The 18,792-nt window shown below is 42.9% G+C and overlaps 1 protein-coding gene across 1 annotated transcript; it reads left to right on the forward strand.

The window, feature by feature from the left end:
- The first annotated feature begins 2,065 nt into the window (after window positions 1–2,065).
- LOC139374923 (ATP-dependent RNA helicase DHX15) lies at window positions 2,066–17,965 on the forward strand. Its single transcript, XM_071116161.1, has 14 exons — window positions 2,066–2,265; window positions 3,568–3,904; window positions 4,603–4,796; window positions 5,402–5,561; window positions 6,694–6,912; window positions 7,157–7,324; window positions 7,619–7,705; window positions 13,659–13,808; window positions 14,085–14,193; window positions 14,418–14,609; window positions 16,281–16,403; window positions 16,762–16,952; window positions 17,110–17,279; window positions 17,490–17,965. The coding sequence occupies exons 1-14, from the start codon at window positions 2,204–2,206 to the stop codon at window positions 17,605–17,607; spliced, it is 2,280 nt and encodes a 759-aa protein (XP_070972262.1). The 5' UTR covers window positions 2,066–2,203; the 3' UTR covers window positions 17,608–17,965.
- The last annotated feature ends 827 nt before the right edge of the window (window positions 17,966–18,792 follow it).

The following is an 18,792-nucleotide window of genomic DNA, read 5'->3' on the forward strand; positions in this document are numbered from 1 at the left end:
CTTTGTATTCTGGTTTGAGCTGTTCTGTGAAGGGAGTAGTACACAGCGTTGTACGAGATCTTCAGTTTTTTGGAAATTTCTTGCATGGAATAGCCTTCATTTCTCAGAACAAGAATAGACTGACGAGTTTCAGAAAAAAGTGCTTTGTTTCTGGCCATTTTGAGCCTGTAATCGAACCCACAAATGCTGATGCTCCAGATGCTCAACTAATCTAAAGAAGGACAGTTTTTTTATTGCTTTTTTAATCAGGACAACAGTTTTCAATTGTGCTAACATATTTGCAAAAGGGTTTTCAAATTATCAATTAGCCTTTTAAAATGATAAACTTGGATTAGCTAACACAACGTGCTATTGGAACACAGGAGTGATGGTTGCTGATAATGGGCCTGTGTACGCCTATGTAGATATTCCATAAAACATCTGCCGTTTCCAGCTACAATAGTCCTTTTCAACATTAACAATGTCTAAACTATATTTCTGATCAATTTTATGTTGTTTTAATGGACAAAAAAACGATTTTCTTTCAAAAACAAGGACATTTCTAAGTGACCCCAAAGTTTTGAATGAAAGTGTATATAAAACTCAGCAAAAAATAAATATCCTCTCACTGTCAGCTGCGTTTAATTTCAGCAAACTTAACATGTGTAAATATTTGTATGAACATACGATTCAACAACTGAGACATAAACTGAACAAGTTCTACAGACATGTGACTAACAGAAGTAGAATAATGTGTCCCTGAACAAAGGGGGAATCAAAAGTAACAGTCAGTATCTGGTGTGGCCACCAGCTGCATTAAGTACTGCAGTGCATCTTCTCCTCATGGACTGCACCAGATTTGCCAGTTCTTGCTGTGAGATGTTACCCTACTCTTCCACCAAGGCACCTGCCAGTTCCCGGATATTTCTGGGGGGAATAGCCCTAGCCCTCACCCTCCGATCCAACAGGTCCCAGACGTGCTCAATGGGATTAAGATCCGGGCTCTTCGTTGGCCATGGCAGAACACTGACATTCCTGTCTTGCAGGAAATCACGCAAAGAATGAGCAGTATGGCTGGTGGCATTGACATGCTGGAGGGCTATGTCAGGATGAGCCTGTGTAACAGTATAACTTTAGACCGTCCCCTCGCCCATACCCGGGGCGCGAACCAGTCACCCTCGAAGCATTGTTACCCATCGCTCCACAAAAGCCGCGGCCCTTGCAGAGCAAGGGGAACAACTACTTCAAGGTCTCAGAGCAAGTGACGTCACCGATTGAAAGGCTATTTAGCGCACACCACCGCTGACTAGCTAGCCGTTTCACATCCGTTACACCTGCAGGAAGGGTACCACATGAGGGAGGAAGATGTCTTCCCTGTAACGCACAGCGTTGAGATTGCAGGCACCAAAAGAAAAGTACTATCCAGTGAAACCCTTCTGTTTTCGTTGTGCTATGGTTTTTGGTTCGTTAACTTCACCATGTATTTTTCTAAGCTGTGGTCGCATTCTACACATGGTGCATTTCCTTATCATTTTTTGTATGAGGGGGTAGGCGCGCTCGACATGGCCTTCCATGATGCAATCAAAGGTACTAGATCTAAGTAAGAGGACTCTTAGTCCTTACGCAATGCCAGTTTTTGCCAGAGACTGTTAAGGTTTTTGTCAATTATGTCCTCCATTTTTGTTTTTCCAATCTATAAGATGATGATGTACTTGGTTTTGGTGGCTTTTAGTCTTGCAGCATGCCTACTTTGCATTTGCCTGTTTTTTTGTTGTGATATTGACAGCTTATTTTCCAGGATCTGTATTCTCTTATTAAAGTAACATCTGTATGAGATTAACTAACTCTGATTGTTATAGATTATAGTTTTGGAAACAGAAAACTGTATGGAGATCAAATGTTTAATTTATGAGAAGATTAGCAGAATGTCAGCCAAAATCCTTTTAGCTCAATCTTCTCCCACTGCCGGCTATTGGGTTTCCTCTCACTACCAAATATGGTAGTGAGAGGAAACGCCAACCGGATGTCTCACATTTATACATCCAGTGAAATATTTGTGTCATCTATCTGTGGATTTACCCTCAGCAGAACCATAACCAGCGAGCTAAAACAAACTGCTTCCGGGTTACCCGAATTTGCTTCCTCGCGCGGATCACCGTAGCTAGCCGGTTGTAAGGAAAGTAGCTAAATATACCCTTATTTTTTAAATCTATGCTTATTCATCATGTCTAAAAGACACCGTTTAGATTTAGGCGATGACTACTCAAATAAAAAGAGATCTGATGGGTAAGCTTCTCGTTTCATGCATCTACTCTCTTTCGGGTAGCAAGTTGCTGCCAGCGAACGGCTAGCTTGTTTTGTTTAGCTAGCTATCAACCGGCTAATGTTTCTTCTTGCTAGTTATCATTTATGAGCTGGCTACTTTGTGGCGATGATGAACGATTAGCTACATATCCGCGAGCTTCCTATGTTAATCAGCTTGTGACGCTCGTGTAGTCATGTTGATAAGACACGTGTTGATGTTCTGCGGCCTAGCGCTGACGTTATACAGAGTAAACTGGCTAGCCAAGTAACGTTAACTCGATTCGACGATGTCTTTACATCAAGTAAGTTGAGTGGGCGGACTGGAGCTCCGACGTTATATAAAATCGAGTTTTTATAAAAAACCATGGCACCCCAAAAATAGCCCTTAATTGGGCTCCCAAGTGGCGCAGCGGTCTAAGGCACCCAATTTCAATGCTAGAGGCGCCACTACAGACACTGGTTCGATTCCAGTCTGTATCACAACCGGCTGTGATTGAGTCCTATAGGGCGGCGCACAATTGTCCCAGCGGTTAAGGGTTTGGCTTGAGTAGGTCGTCATTGTAAATAAGAATTTGTTCTTAACTGACTTGCGGAGTTAAATAGAAATATGCCACACATTGTCATTGGAGCTCCAGTCAGCCCACGTCCCCGCTCAACTCCGTTTATGTACACGAGCTGGGTGGCAGGTAACCGAAAGGTTGCCAGTTTGAATCCCCTAACCGACAAGGTGAAAATCTGCCGTTCTGCCCTTGAGCAAGGCAATTAATCACCCACAACAGCAGGTGCCCAATGTGGCACTTCTCTGATTCAGAGGGGTTGAGTTTCGGTTGGATCTTGTGGGCAACTTACAAGAACAAATGTATTCCTTTAATCATGGAGTTGGGTTTTATTTGCCAATTAATTGGCCAGCCTATTTCTCAAGTTCAGGAACTAGCCTCTCAGCTCACCTCTATAGCCAAATAACAAACACTTGCGTTTTCTAATATTTCATCAAACTTGCATTATCACTTAATCTACATACAATAGTATTTTGGTGACCAGGAGAAACACTTAAATATTTGGATTCCATTAAATGGTAATCTGTCAAATGTCCTGCTGTAGAATGGTCAATGAATAATATAAATCCACTGATTCTTGAGTAATAGTTCTTATAGACATAACCCGAAATATGACTGAATTTGTTTTTGTCATTATGCACATTTTGTAAATGTCCCACTACATTAAAGTGTACTTTATTTCAAGTAATATACAATCGTTGACTTATGTATATTAATTTTTTTTTAGGAAAGACCGAGATCGCGACAGGGACCGTGACGAACGCTCTAAAGACAGGGACCGCGACAGAGATCGGGACCGGGACCGAGATAGGGATGTGAAGCCCTCTGTCCAGCCCCCCAACACCATGATGGCCGGGGGAGGCATGCTGCCTCTCAAGCAGACAGCCATGCAGCAGCAGATCAACCCATTCACAAACCTGCCCCACACGCCGCGCTACTATGAGATCCTGAAGAAGAGGCTGCAGCTGCCTGTGTGGGAGTACAAGGAGCGCTTCAACGACATCCTGGCACGCCACCAGAGCTTCGTGCTTGTCGGAGAGACGGGCTCCGGGAAAACCACACAGGTGCAGTTCTGTTTGAAGGTCCTTAAACAGGGATTGACATTAAGGGCTAAAAGGCTCTTGCCGATTGGGCAAGACAAGAGTATTTTTGGGGGGTTGTCCGAAAGATTACGATCACTTGCCCCTGAAAATATGAAGTTATTTTCACCTACACATGGGAGGAATCAGAAAGACTAAACTACTAGAATTCTTAGCATTTTGGTTACCGATAACCAAAATGCTATCTTCTGCCCATTGGGGAAACTTGTGTGACTGCTCAGGTCACCTGTCCTGGGAAATAGGGAAACCCTTAATGTCAACCCCAGCCTTAAATTTTTCTGTGTTTCTACTTTGCAAAAGTGCTTAGTTTGCATTTTTGCATTGGCAAATCTTCACGCTTGAAACTGAAAACGCAGTTTGGGTTGACTTTTAGTTTGATCTCCTGTTCCCTCTGTTTGTTTTCTGATGGAATCAGATAGGTGTATAGTAAGCAATACCCCCCCTCCCTCCACATGCCATTGAAGGCCAAGTGATTACATCAATGTGTTTACACCTACTTTGTTCCCTCAGATCTGCAAACACAGAAGAGGTAGTGTATAGGGGCGATTTGTAATTTGGCATTCCAGTCAATTCTCCCCCTCCAAACCAATGCACCTTGGAATATGTTTGTTGTTTCAGCAGACAGAACCATCCATAACATGCCCTCCCTTTCCCCTCCTCAGATCCCCCAGTGGTGTGTGGACATGGTGAAGGGCTTGGGTGGCCCCAAGAAGGCAGTGGCCTGTACCCAGCCCAGGAGGGTGGCAGCCATGAGCGTGGCCCAGAGGGTGGCCGACGAGATGGACGTCATGCTGGGCCAAGAGGTGGGATACTCCATACGATTTGAGGACTGCAGCTCCGCCAAGACCATACTGAAGTAAGCAACTGCTTGTCTGGTTAGTAGAGGCTACATCAGGGTTATTCAATTCCAGGCCTAAACACTTCCGGTTTTCATTCTCGCCTACTACCAGGATCATCATTTTTAGGGCACACCTGTAGCAAAGCGCTGCAAGACGTTATTCAACAGAATTAGAAAATGAGCATTTGTTATTGGAGAACTTCAGATGGTACCAATTGCCGTTTCACTCAGTTCAAGAGTTTTCTCCTGTTTTGTGCCTACTGGACACAACATAGGTAAAACAAAAACGCAGCATTTTGGCCCTTCAGAACTGTAATTGAATACCCCCACAATACACGATCCAAGCATTTGGGTTATAGCCAGTTAATTCAATTCAATACACACGGCTTCAGTCAAATTTCTTTGGACATGCTTTAATAAGAATGAAGTTATTTTGGACTACTGTGGTCAAAAAGTATTTGGTATAGTGTTACAGCTGCAGACTAAAAGGGAGCAAAGGTTGTTTGTTTATGTATTCATTTTGAGGAGGCGTAAGATCAATGAACACACATTTTGGAGTTCAAGCCATCACTAGGTCAGCATCTGCTATGTTTCAAACCATGTGTATCCTTTCCCCTTTTAAGGTATATGACAGACGGTATGTTGCTTCGGGAAGCCATGAACGACCCCCTGCTGGAGCGGTATGGCGTGATCATCCTGGATGAGGCCCACGAGAGAACTCTGGCCACAGACATCCTAATGGGAGTCCTGAAGGAGGTGGTCCGACAGAGGTCAGACCTCAAGGTACAGCCTCTGAGTCCGGGGGGGGGGGGGGGGGGCTCAAGTCTTTCATCGATTCCTCATTACCTTGATTTGAATCTCCTGTGTTTTGAGAAAGCGGTGGGGAATCAAGGAAAGACAAATGAGAAAGAGGGCATATACCAGGGTTGATATCCTTATCATTTGCATTTAGTCAATTCTGGAGATTAAACTAATTAATCAAATTAATCTAAATTGGCTTGTGTTTGGATGCAGTTAAAATGGTATTGAACATAAAATATCACATATGAATTGTAAATGTTGCTTTACCGCTAACTATTTCCAAGTCCAAAAATAACCCCTGGTGTAGCCCAGTCCCCATGAATGTACAAAAGGCCTTAAAGAGCCACTGAATATGAGGATTGGCACATGTTTTTCTGTTGTTCATTAGAAAAAATGAGATTTCTGTCTTGGTGTTTCCTGACAGATTCTGCGTTTGGTTAATGTTTGTCGCCCATGAGACACTGTAGACACTGAAGCCTATTTAATATCCGCAAAATCCCCAGAATGACTCTAAGATACCGTAACTCAAGAAATCTGTTCATTCATTTAGTCTTTTTTTGCAGAGGATCCTTCAGTTGCGCAATTTTACATCTAACTAAGGTGTTTGTGCTGTAATTGTCAATAAAAAAATGTACAACGTGTTTTATGTAAACAACATCAGAGCTGTTGGGTATGTCTGTCTCACTGTCTATACTATTGGATCAAGAGCAATCACCACAGCTATTTACCCCATGTTAGTGGGCAAATGGACATTGTCAAATCAAAACCCAACCTTCGTTTACCCATTGATGCACGGATTATCCAAACTGTTTTAGACAACACTAGAATAACTGTTTCTGACTACTATCGATGTCACAGGCTGTTTTCAAAGGGGTTTATTTGCTTTTTAAAGGCATTCGCTCTTTAAAGGTTATGTTTTTGGATTGCTTTTCACTTACCTTAGTTAGTCCCAATGTCATTTAGCCTAGTTATTTGCTCGTCCATCTTAGATCCCTATTCAAATGTAGATGTGTCCCTCTTTGGGTCCCATAGTCATGATTTCACTATTGTACACAAAGTGGCATTGCAACAATTCTTAACCACAAAGCATTAACAGGAATATGTTTTTTGCCAGGTGATTGTGATGAGCGCTACGTTAGACGCCGGGAAGTTCCAAGTGTACTTTGACAGCTGTCCACTGCTGACTATTCCCGGACGCACACACCCCGTGGAGATCTTCTACACCCCTGAGCCGGAGCGGGACTACCTGGAAGCCGCCATCCGCACGGTCGTTCAGATCCACATGTGTGAGGAAGAGGAGGGGGACTGTCTGCTGTTCCTCACTGGACAAGAGGTATACTTCCACTCCTTCTCAAATGCAATCCAGATAGTTTGAGTTGGTTCACTGGACACTAGTCAAAGGCTATACCTCTACCCCTTCTCATATGCAGTCAAGACGGTTTAGTTCAGTGTTGAAGCGTGATGCTGACAACACCAAGGTTGTCACCTGAATATAAGTTGAATGGTTGGGGGAGGTTTAACTTTCAGGGTACCTGTCTGCTGCTCAACATGAATATTGTCTGACTCTGAACTATCAGGAAATTGACGAGGCCTGTAAACGGATCAAACGGGAGATCGACGACTTGGGACCTGAAGTCGGAGACATCAAAGTCATTCCACTATATTCCACACTGCCTCCCCAGCAGCAACAAAGAATCTTTGAGGCCGCACCCCCCAGGAAGCCCAGCGGTGCGATAGGAAGAAAGGTACTGACCAGCAGAACATGCCCGGACTATAAAAACACGGTTGTGTTCAGTAGGAAGAAAAAGTTTTGAAACTGAGTGAAATGGGAAGGTACTTCCTGAACTTGTACAATCAGAACACAGATTTTAGTTTTTCATTTCAAAATGTTTTGGTATGGGGTGCCCTACTGAATACAACCCAGATTTCAAACATTGGTGCTCATTTATCACCAAAGATTTCCAATGGCTTATGATGTAAGTTTGTATAGAAAGTCTTTCAGTTGTCTGCTAGTGCTAACCCCAATGCATGTTCCCTAGGTTGTGGTTTCCACAAACATTGCTGAGACATCCCTTACCATTGACGGAGTGGTGTTTGTGATTGATCCCGGTTTTGCCAAGCAAAAGGTAGGCTGCTACTCCTCTCCCTCTATAATTGTTTTTACCTTACCTCGTATTCCCTCAAACCCAGAGGGAATACCTGGCACCAGTACTAAAACTTGTACTTTTTCAATAAGTGACACTTGAACTTTCTGTAGTCCACAATCTAAGCACAATGCAGATAGAAAAATGATAGTAGTAACCAGGTTTCCATCCAACCATTTCATGCGGATTAATTACCTGACGCTTTAAACAACTCATGACAGACCTCCGAGAAACAGAATGAGAAACAGAAATACGCAAGACAAGATGGGATCTTTTTTTTTGGCTGAAATAGATTTCACAACAATTGCAGTGGAAATACTTTTATGTGCAAATATTGATTTAAAAACATCATGCTTTTGGCCATGAAGTGTATGTGGACACCCCATTCAGCCACACCCGTGTTTAAAATCGAGCACACAGCAATGCACTCTCCATAGACAAACATTGGCAGTAGAATGGCCCGTACTGAAGCGCTCACTGACTTTCAACGTGGCACCGTCATAGCTTTCCAACAACTCAGTTCGTAAAATTTCTGCCCTGCTAGAGCTGCCCTGGTCAACTGTAAGTGTTGTTATTATGAAGTGGAAAAGTCTAGGAATGACAACGGGACTGCCGAGTGCTAATAGCGTTTCAATCGGTGACGTCACTCGCTCTGAGACCTTGAAGTAGTTGTTTCCCTTGCTCTGCAAGGGCTGCGGCTTTTGTGGAGCGATGGGTAAAGGAGAGGGTCGGAACCAATACCGTTACACTCGGTTGCAACAATTACGATCGTGTTCCAAACTGCCTCTGGAAGCAACGTCAGCATGAGAACTGTTTGTCGGGAGCTTCATTAAGTGGGTTACCGTGGCCGAGCAGCTGCTCACAAGCCTAAGATCACCATGCGCAATGCCAAGTGTCGGCTGGAGGGGTGTAAAGCTCGCTGCCATTGGACTCTGTAGCAGTGGAAATGTGTTCTCTGGAATCACGCTTCACGATCTGGCAGTCCGGCGGACAAATCTGGGTTTGTCGACGGCCAGAACGCTACCTGCCCGACTGCATAGTGCTAACTGTAAAGTTTGGTGGAGGAGGAATAATGGTCTAGGGCTATTTTAATGGTTCGGGCTAGGCCGCTTAGTTCCAGTGAAGGGAAATATAAACACTACAATATACAATGACATTCTAGACAATTACGTTCTTTCATCTTTGTGGAAACGGTTTGGGGAAGGCCCTTTCCTGTTTCAGCATGACAATGCCCCCGTGCACAAAGCGAGGTCCATACAGAAATGGTATGTCGAGATCGGTGTGGAAAAACTTGACTGGCCTGCACAGAGCCCTGACCTCAACTCCATCGAACACCTTTTGGATGAATTGGATCGCATTATAAAGTTGAAATTTGCATACGTTAATCATCACTAAATATCAAGGGTATGCTAGCATTTGAATAATGCTGGTGACATGACCGGTTTGCTTGGCTGCCAATTATCAAATAAAAATTCTGGCTTTAGCATATAACCTACCTGTCCAATTTCAGCAAACTGTTTGTAGAGCATGGCCCAAACCATATTGGGCAAGTTTTCTGTATTATCCAGTCCCTCCAGGATTCTGCGATTGGTTGATTTTTGCATTGAATTTCGCAATTGGCGCATATTATGCGAGAGCTCGCAATTTGGACCAATCCCCGCACTTTTAGCGCATAAAATGGTCCAAAGAAAAGGGGGTTCGTAATTTAGACCAATTAATGCACTGTTACTGTGGAAAATGGTCCAATCCAACCACAAGCCAACTGGCCTGTCAGCGTTTTCACTTGCGAAGTTGATGGCAGGTTGCTGGCAGGCAGGCAGGCAGTACAATGAACATAGATCCATCTCTTTTGCCAACAAAAACAAGAACTAAAGACCATGCGAAACAATTTCCAAATGTTTTACATGAAAGTAGGGGGAAATTGTTTTGCACTCCATGCAACGTTGTTCTGGAACACGAGAAAGTCGAAAATCAACAGTCACTTCAAATCAGCAAAGCATATGAGAATGTTAGAACAGTTCCCACAGCAGCGGCAGATCACCATGACTGAAGTGGTAGCAGGGAAGACTGGCAAACGCTGAAAGAATCAAGGTGAGTGGCGTTTCCCTCAAACTTTTACTCCGCTAACCTTGGCTTTAGTAGAGTGGTCGGCACTCTGCTCTCCCTAGTCTGTCAATGGAGAGCGCTGCTCAAGGCGCTGAGTGCAATTTGATCTTAATACGGATCACGAAAGCACAATCTTTTAAACATTTTTTTTTTTTTTAGAAATGATAATACTGTTTTAAAAGTACATATCAACCACTACTCTGTTTACGTTTTCTGTTCTTTATCACCCTTATGATCCTTTCAGAAAAAAAATCGCACTTAAATATTTTGAAGACAATTCATGCTAAAGAAATATCGTTCCTCGAAATTTAAAGCGATTGATCAGTAAACGTTGTTAAACTGAAACCTTTTGAGTTAACATTGGTAGCAGAGGAGGGCTAATAACTAACGTTCAAATGCGCCACCATGCTTCGGCGAGAAGAGGTCATTAAAGTTGGGAAAATGAACTTCTAATCTGGACGTGAAAAAGCAAGCACTTGCGGTTGTAGCGAGAGACACTGCACTGGAAATATCCGTTGAGGATTTGAACAAGGATGACGGTATGATAACTTTGATCAGAGCACTGGGTTCTGTGTTTCCTAAAGAAGAGAAAGACAGTGACAACGAGGCATATTCAAACTTTGACAGTTGTTACCAGAGACAGAGGTACAATAGGATGCGCAAGTACGATATGGTTCTCCCAGATGCAGTGTTAGCTTTCAAGTTGCTAGATACTGCCTGTATGGGTGGTAGGGAGAAACAGTTGGCTTTACTGCGCCTACAGTGCTTTTGCGTCAGTGAAGTCAGCACTAAAGTCTGTCGGGCCAATAAAAGATGGAATGTAAGTGAGTGACGCGGCGTATTACACCGAGCGGCAGAGAAAAGGCGCCAACATATCACGTTCTCAAGACGACCAGAAGAGGGCGCCATAGCCCGGCACAAATCCACTGGACAAATATGGAAGGAGATCAAAATGTGCTATTTGTCAAAGCACTTACCATTGGATTAAAGACTGTCCTCCATAGGTTTAAACTAGTTCATTCTTAACAGAGGAAAATGTAAACACAGAGATGGAGCAGTGTAACATTACACTGTTTTCAAATGAATCTGCTTCTGAGGTCTTTATAGGTTGAATTCTTATGATCTGCTGTGATTTGATACTGCATGTACACGCACCGTTTGTGGCGCAAAATGGCTTGAATCGCTATGTCAGTGGACTAAATATGAAATAAGTACAAAATATGATTGACACACCAAGCAACGGAGCTTTCAAATTTGGAGATGGGAAGAGTCCATTCTACCAAGAGTCAAGATACCAGCAAAAATTGGTCAGACCCCAGTGTCACATTGAAACCGAGGTGGTCTCTGCAGATATCCCCTTATTATTAAGCAAAGCTTCCCTCAAGAAGGCAAGGGCTGTACTAGACATAAAAAATGACAAGGCAGTGATGTTTAAACAACCAGTGACCCTTGAACTTACTACCTCAGGCCACTATTGTGTAAACATTTTAGACAAAGACATCACAGAGTCCATGTAAAAATGAGATTCTGAATGACACAGAGAACATGACCACAGAGAAAAACACAAAGTATTGTTAAACCTTCACAAATAGTTTGGACATGCTACAGTTGACAGACTTCAAAAATGATTTGGCAGTTCTGGGAATAATGTTGATGAGAGTATTTCCATTCAATGGTAGATAGTTAACAGTTGTGAGACATGCTGCCCAGACCAGCTGTTGGTTTGTCAATGGCTTCCAAGTACAATGAAACGGTGGCTGTAGATCTACTTGAGCTAGGACCAAGTGTGTGTGGTACCTTCACATAATCGACCACTTCACACGCGTCAGTACAAAGAAACCCAGTGAAATCGTCAAGCACGTCATTCATTCCTGGATAAGTGTGCATGTCCCGCCCCAGAAATTGTACAGACAATGGAGGAGAATTCAATAATAATGAAATTCAACATGGAAGTAAAGACAACTGCTGCGTACAGTCCATGGAGAAATGGACTTCTGGAGAGACCTAATCAGACACTCATAGAGATTATGCTGCAAGTGAATCAAGAAAATGGATGTGACTGGAAAACAGCCCTAGATTGGGCTTTTGATGGCAAAAAACTCAATGCACAATATTAATGGCTACAGCCCATGACAACTAGTGTTGGGGCAAAACCCGAATCTTCCCTCTGTACAGGTTGACAAGCCACCAGCACTAGAAGGGACCAGTTTGAGTGCATGGGTGGGACAGCACCTTTTCAGCACCACATGCAGCGAGAAAAGCATTCACTGAAGCAGAGTTCAGATAGAATTCGTAGGGCTCTGTGTAAACAGCTTCGACCCACAGATGAGAAATACGAGACTGGAAACAAAGTGTACCACAAACGAGTTGCCTGTCAAGAGTAGAAAGGACCGGGAGTAGTCATTGGCCAAGATGGTGTGGTGATATTTGTGAGGCACAATCGTCAGGGTGCATCACTCAAGATTGCAGAATGTAAATGATCAACAAGCTTGAGGGGCTGTTGCTGAGAATCAGCCTCCTACTGAAAATGACAAAAAGGACACATTAACAGACCCAAACCTACCAGATGCCACATCCAATGATGTGAACACTGAAACTGACACAGGAAATGGAGCAGAGACCTTCAACCATGACACGGGTAATAATGTTGTGTTCAAATGAGGAAAACATTCAACAGCCACATGTTAAGACAACATGGTTGTTCCAATCTGAAAACTGGGGAAACTGTTAAATACATGGACAGAGAAAGTGGTATTCCACACACAGCAACAGTCATTAGACGAGCAGGGAAAGCCAACAGAAAACACCAGAACTGGTACAAATGGGAGTACTCTGAACATGCTGCACTTTCTGGTACAACAGGGTCAGCTGACCTGGCACTTGTAGATAATCTCAGAATTGAACCAATAGAACATTTTGAAAAACAGAATGACTTTCAATTATGATGTACTTGAAACAAAGGACGTGTCATTTGACAGCTAAACTAGATGAGCTCAGTAATTGGAGGTGTGTTTGAGGAAGTCAAAGACATTGGCCAAAAATATGTCTCATCAAGGTGGGTGTGTACCCTTAAAGAATCCTTAGATGGAATAGTGCCTAAAGCACGTCTAGTGGCTAGAGGTTTTGAGGCTCTGGCTGCTAAAGAACTCCCAAAAGACTCACGACATGCGCCTCAGAGTCACTCAGATTGCTGCTGACAGTGATCTGCCAGAAAAAATGGAAACTTCATTCCATAGACATCAAATCTGCATTTTTGCAGGGAAACAACTGTCAAGGGACATTCACATCTGACCTCCGCCTGAAGCTAAGAGTGAACTGTGATTCCACACCTCAAAGCTGTTTTCCCGGTCTGCCACAAAGGAACAGCTTGCTGACTGTCTAACTAAAAAGGGAGCATCCGGTCTTGTGCTCCGAAAGGCACTCAGTAATGGAAAGTGGCAGCTTGCAAAATAAAAATAAAAACTTTGTCAAACAATCCATTTGTAATGGGGAACTTAAATACTACTTATGACTTTTTTTAAATTATTTTGTTTTATTTTTTAAAAGAAAAGGTGGGAGATTGAAAACATGAGCTTAACGGTGTCCCTATATTTCTGTTATTACGGTCCTATCACTGTTATCAGTACGCCTGCGCAGTTAGTCTCACTGGAGATGGACCTGGCTTCAGTGTGATGGCGACTATGTACTGTGGTCATACGGTGAAGTAAATGTTGTTAAACTGGAACCTAGTTGTCATTTTGAGTTAACATTAACCAACGTGGAATCCACATCCACCAATTTGAATAAAATAAGACTTGAGTGAGAATGTTGTCTACTCTGTAACCCACAGGTGTACAACCCTCGTATCAGGGTGGAGTCTCTCCTGGTCACGGCGATCAGCAAAGCCTCGGCGCAGCAGAGGGCGGGCCGCGCTGGCAGGACACGGCCAGGGAAGACTTTCCGTCTATACACTGAGAAAGCCTACAAGACCGAGATGCAGGTGAACTGTCCTGGATTGTAGAAATGTTGGGGCAAAGTACATGGTTGAATGGACTATTGAATAAATTGTTATCTTATGGGTAATGTTGAGGACAATGGATTTATTAAGGAAATGTTTATAGTCTAAAGTATCTCGTGTGGTGCTGGGCATTTTACAGAAGCCTGTTTTGGCCAATACGCTCAGCTCTTGTTAAACACATGTTACACAACAGATTATATGATACCAGTAGAATGGCTTCATGTTCTACAGATCTGACTGTTTTCCATTCCACTACAGGACAACACGTATCCCGAGATTCTCCGGTCCAACTTGGGTTCTGTCGTGTTGCAGTTGAAGAAGCTGGGTATCGATGACCTGGTGCACTTTGACTTCATGGACCCACCAGGTGGGGAGCCAAGTGTTTGCTGGAATACCTGTCTGTTGGAAGTGCTACTTTAGTTTGAAACTGTTTCAATTGAAACTGACTGGCAGCCTTCTTTCTTGATTTACCTCATGACCAACCAAGTTATCATAAAATATAATTTGTTGATTGATTAACAGCCAGAAAAGTAAAAGTGACATGCGGTACTGATCACTTGCTCCTCTTGCTTCCTCCCTTGTGCTCTCAAGCCCCGGAGACCCTGATGCGGGCGCTGGAGCTGCTCAACTACTTGGCGGCGCTCAACGACGACGGCGACCTGACAGAGCTGGGCTCCATGATGGCAGAGTTCCCGTTGGACCCCCAGCTGGCCAAGATGGTGATCGCCAGCTGCGAGTTCAACTGCTCCAACGAGATCCTCTCCATCACCGCCATGCTGTCAGGTAATGGCCCAGGGCCGGGATGGCTGGCATCCAAAGTCGCCCAGTGCCCTCCCTTGGCACCAGTTGACACCCTCTTAGCACTGTGGGTTCCAATTTAATGCAAGATGGAGATCTCTAGATTTATCGTCTCCTCAGTGCTTTGTTAATGATATTTGTTAATTCCTAATGGTAGACGAGTTAATTCTTTTTTTTTGAAAAGTAAAGATGTGGCCCCCAGTTAAGGGGGCTTGCAGGTCTAGTTAGCAAAGATGCTAGAAAGTATTTGATTTATATGGAGGGATCAAGTCAACGAGTATATCTCAAAACAAAATTTGAGATGACAAAAAGCCAATGGTGGGAAACTTCTGCCTTAGCGGACCCCAGGGAAAAATACACTTTTTTGGGGGTCTACACAAAGAATTTGGATGGCTTACTGGTTAGATCCTTGATTGATAATGACCATTAGCAATTTAATGGTTGATGGAAAAGTTAACTGAACCAATTGTATTCCGTATCAAATTGAAAAGTTGACTAGGTTTCTTCCAACTGCTTGAAATCTGGGAGTGTTTATCCTTAGTGCAATTGTGCAGGGCAGCCACCTCAATGTTGTGTTCTCAGATGGGTCTAAAACATTGCCTCAACATTGCCTCTTTGCATTTGTTTAGTGGTTTGTCTATGGCTGCTTTAATGGTGTCTCTTTGATGTATTATTGGCCCAAATGCACCGGCAGTACACGATGCAATGTTATTTTTTATCGTCAAGATGTTGTCATGCTCTTAGTCGTTAAAATAATTTTTCATCAAGGCCTGGTTTTTATTTTTGTTTTAAGTGAGGTTTCAAATTTTACAGGATTATTTGTTATCTGCATGTGGGTGGTTGATTAGGCTATATTTAAGCTTTCTTGGCCAGTGTTGGTTTTGGTTTTACTACTGGGGGGAAACTATTTGCGTTCAATATGGCAAGATTTATGTTTTTGTCATATGTTCAGTGTTTGGACTTTTCACAGTATTTCAAATTGGCATTCCCCTCGTGCTTTACTCATACACATTTGTGATTTGGTTGTGATCAATTCAATATCAATTTAGGAGATTCATAGAAATCCCAGTTCAATACAAAGGCCATACATTTTTTGATTCTTGTAACGTTTCCTGAAATACCTGTTGAATTTGGTCTGTGAATGTGAAATGGCGACCTTGAATGTCAAATACACATTTTAAACATGTATGAGCAATGATTCAAAAACTCCCAATTTGGACGTATTGATGTTCCTCTTCCACATAAATCTGTATGTCGGTAGTGACATCATATAAGGACATCTATTTCCCTTTTATAATGTCAAGGCAGTTTTATGTAGCCATTGACTTGAATGTGAAATGGACTTGGATTCTCTTGAATGTTATATATACAGTAAGTACACTGTTCTCAAGTTCAATGCTCTTTTAACGCTCTGCAGGTGTGTGAAACCTCTTTTGTTTTGCAGATGTGGTTAGGTGTTGACCCCCTTGACAAGCTAGTAGCCAGTCATCATGCAGTCGGAAGAGCCCCCCCCCCCCATAAACACACCACTTGGTCCTGCCCCCCTATGCTCTCTGTGAAGTTTTCTAGCTACAATAGGCCTTGTTCCTCTGTTCTGTGAATGCTTGACTTATCCCTATGGGCGTCTGTGTTGGGGCCCATACCAACCTTGTCTAGTCCCGCAGTGTTTCGTCCGCCCCACCGAGGCTAAGAAGGCGGCGGACGAGTCCAAGATGCGGTTCGCCCACATTGACGGAGACCACCTGACGCTCCTCAACGTCTACCACGCCTTCAAACAAAGTAAGCATGGGTGCCACAAACATTTTATTTTGATAGGGTTAAAAAAAATCAAGGGGACAGATTAGACTCCAAAATCAAGGTTTGTCATATGTTTCAGACCTCAAAAGTGAGTCCACTTCCTACGCAATGGGTTGTGTGGACCAACCCTAATGAATAAAAGTCTAAAGATAAGCACCACAAATCTGGAAATAACATGGCGCAAATATGGGTAATCGGATATGGCCATGGACTTCTCAACAGAAGGCTCACTTTTGAATTGTGATTTTTAAGTGCAATGTCCCTTTAAGTCACTTTGTGAAACATGAGGCTTACTTGCCGTTGCCTGTAACTTTGGTTGATCGGTGTTGTCGTTTCTCAGACCACGAGTCTACACAATGGTGCTACGACAACTTTGTGAACTACCGTTCGCTGATGTCTGCCGACAACGTGCGCTCGCAGCTGTCCCGGATCATGGACCGCTTCAACTTGCCCCGGCGCAGCACCGAATTCACCAGCAGAGACTACTACATCAACATCCGCCGAGCGCTCGTCACAGGCTTTTTCATGCAGGTCAGTCTGTGCAGGGCAGGTTCCATTTCAATTAACTCTCTGAATTGAAATGGAATTGAGCCTAACCCTGATATTCATCGTTAAGTGAACAAATGCGATTTATCTCACATTGTGTGCGTGTTTTCTGAAATGATATAATATTTTCTTGTTTGCTTAGGTGGCTCATTTGGAGCGCACGGGCCATTACCTCACAGTCAAGGACAACCAGGTGGTCCAGCTACACCCGTCTACCGTCCTGGACCACAAGCCAGAATGGGTGCTCTACAATGAGTTTGTCCTCACCACCAAGAACTACATTCGCACCTGCTCGGATATCAAACCGGAATGGTACGTTTGTGGTCATGAAGTCTTAACTCAAATGTCCACACAAACAAAACGATTAGCGAATAACAAGGGTTTTTGATAAGCGTCAACGTTTCAATATTCATGTCTTATGACTTACTCGTTAACACTTAAACATAGGCTTTTAATTAATGCTTTTATTGGATATTTTGATTGTATTATGCGACTTTGATTTAATTGATCTCGTCTCCCCAGGCTGGTGAAGGTTGCTCCTCAGTACTACGAAATGGGCAACTTCCCACAGTGTGAAGCCAAGAGGCAGTTGGAGCGAATTGTTGCCAAACTCCAGACCAAGGAGTATTCCCAGTACTGATTAACAGCGACTGGAGAGAGGAAGACATCCTTGAAAGAGCTTGGCACAATTCATACTTTAAAGTTTGTATCCTATCTTCTATCTTAATGTTTCTCTCGATTCAAGATATGATTTTTATAACTTTTTGTTGTTTTTCTGTCCATTCAACTGTAAGCATTTATGAAATTGATATCAATGGTGAAATATTAGACTATTCTGATTAGAGATTTTCAAAAGGAATACAGTTAACATGTTAAGCATGAGCATTCATGTGGATATTGTTGATGTTCCTCTAGGAAATTGTGAACCCTGAGAAAAAAAGTGTACTTGCCTAGGTTGTCCTTGTTTCTTCAATAAAGGAGCTTCGACTTGAATAAAATAATGAATAATAGCTCATGGTCGTTGACAATGTCTTTGATTGTCTAAAATATTTGTTTGTTAACTATAAATGAATAACCTGTAAATAACATACATTATGTATACCCAGGGGTGAAAGTGGATCACTTCAGAAGACTCTCCTGTTGGCTACCCGTGTACCTTTGTCCACTCACTAAATAATAACCAGCATCCAAACAGTGCACTGTGCACCCGCAATTTGATGAATGGAAATCGGCATCTGTTAGTAAAACATTAACGTGCATTGATATTCAGCGATTTGTCATTAGGCTCACTACACTTACAGCATGAATTGATGTGTCCACTTCTCTGTCTGGGCCACATGTCTCCATATCTCCGCCTTGGTAACACTTCAGTGTTCTCGTAGAACCACCATGCAATTGGGAGAGTTTATCGCACGTTTTGAAATAGATTTGCTCATTTTCATGCCGCTGACATGCGGTAATGTTAAATAATGGCGCAATTGACTATAGTTTTCTCAACATTTTGTTTTAATTATTGTGATAGGCTTATATTTTACTGGTATGGTGTACCCCCACTATTTATTTCGCCGGGACACCGGACCATACCACCTAAATTTCACTCCTGAGTATACCTTACATTAGCATTGCTGAACATGACATTTTAATCCTAAACTTGTACATTGATGCTCCCTGTGTATAAAAAATGTCACCACAAGGTTCTAGCTTCGGCATGTTTACTTAGTTAAGTCTGTGCATGTTATAACTACTACATCTTCCCCCCTCCGATGAACAAGAAGTCAACATTCATAACATTGAAAAATAACTTCAATGCAATTTGAAAACAAGT

The sequence above is a fragment of the Oncorhynchus clarkii genome, chromosome 19, assembly GCF_045791955.1.
Source record: "Oncorhynchus clarkii lewisi isolate Uvic-CL-2024 chromosome 19, UVic_Ocla_1.0, whole genome shotgun sequence".
NCBI lineage: Eukaryota > Metazoa > Chordata > Actinopteri > Salmoniformes > Salmonidae > Oncorhynchus > Oncorhynchus clarkii.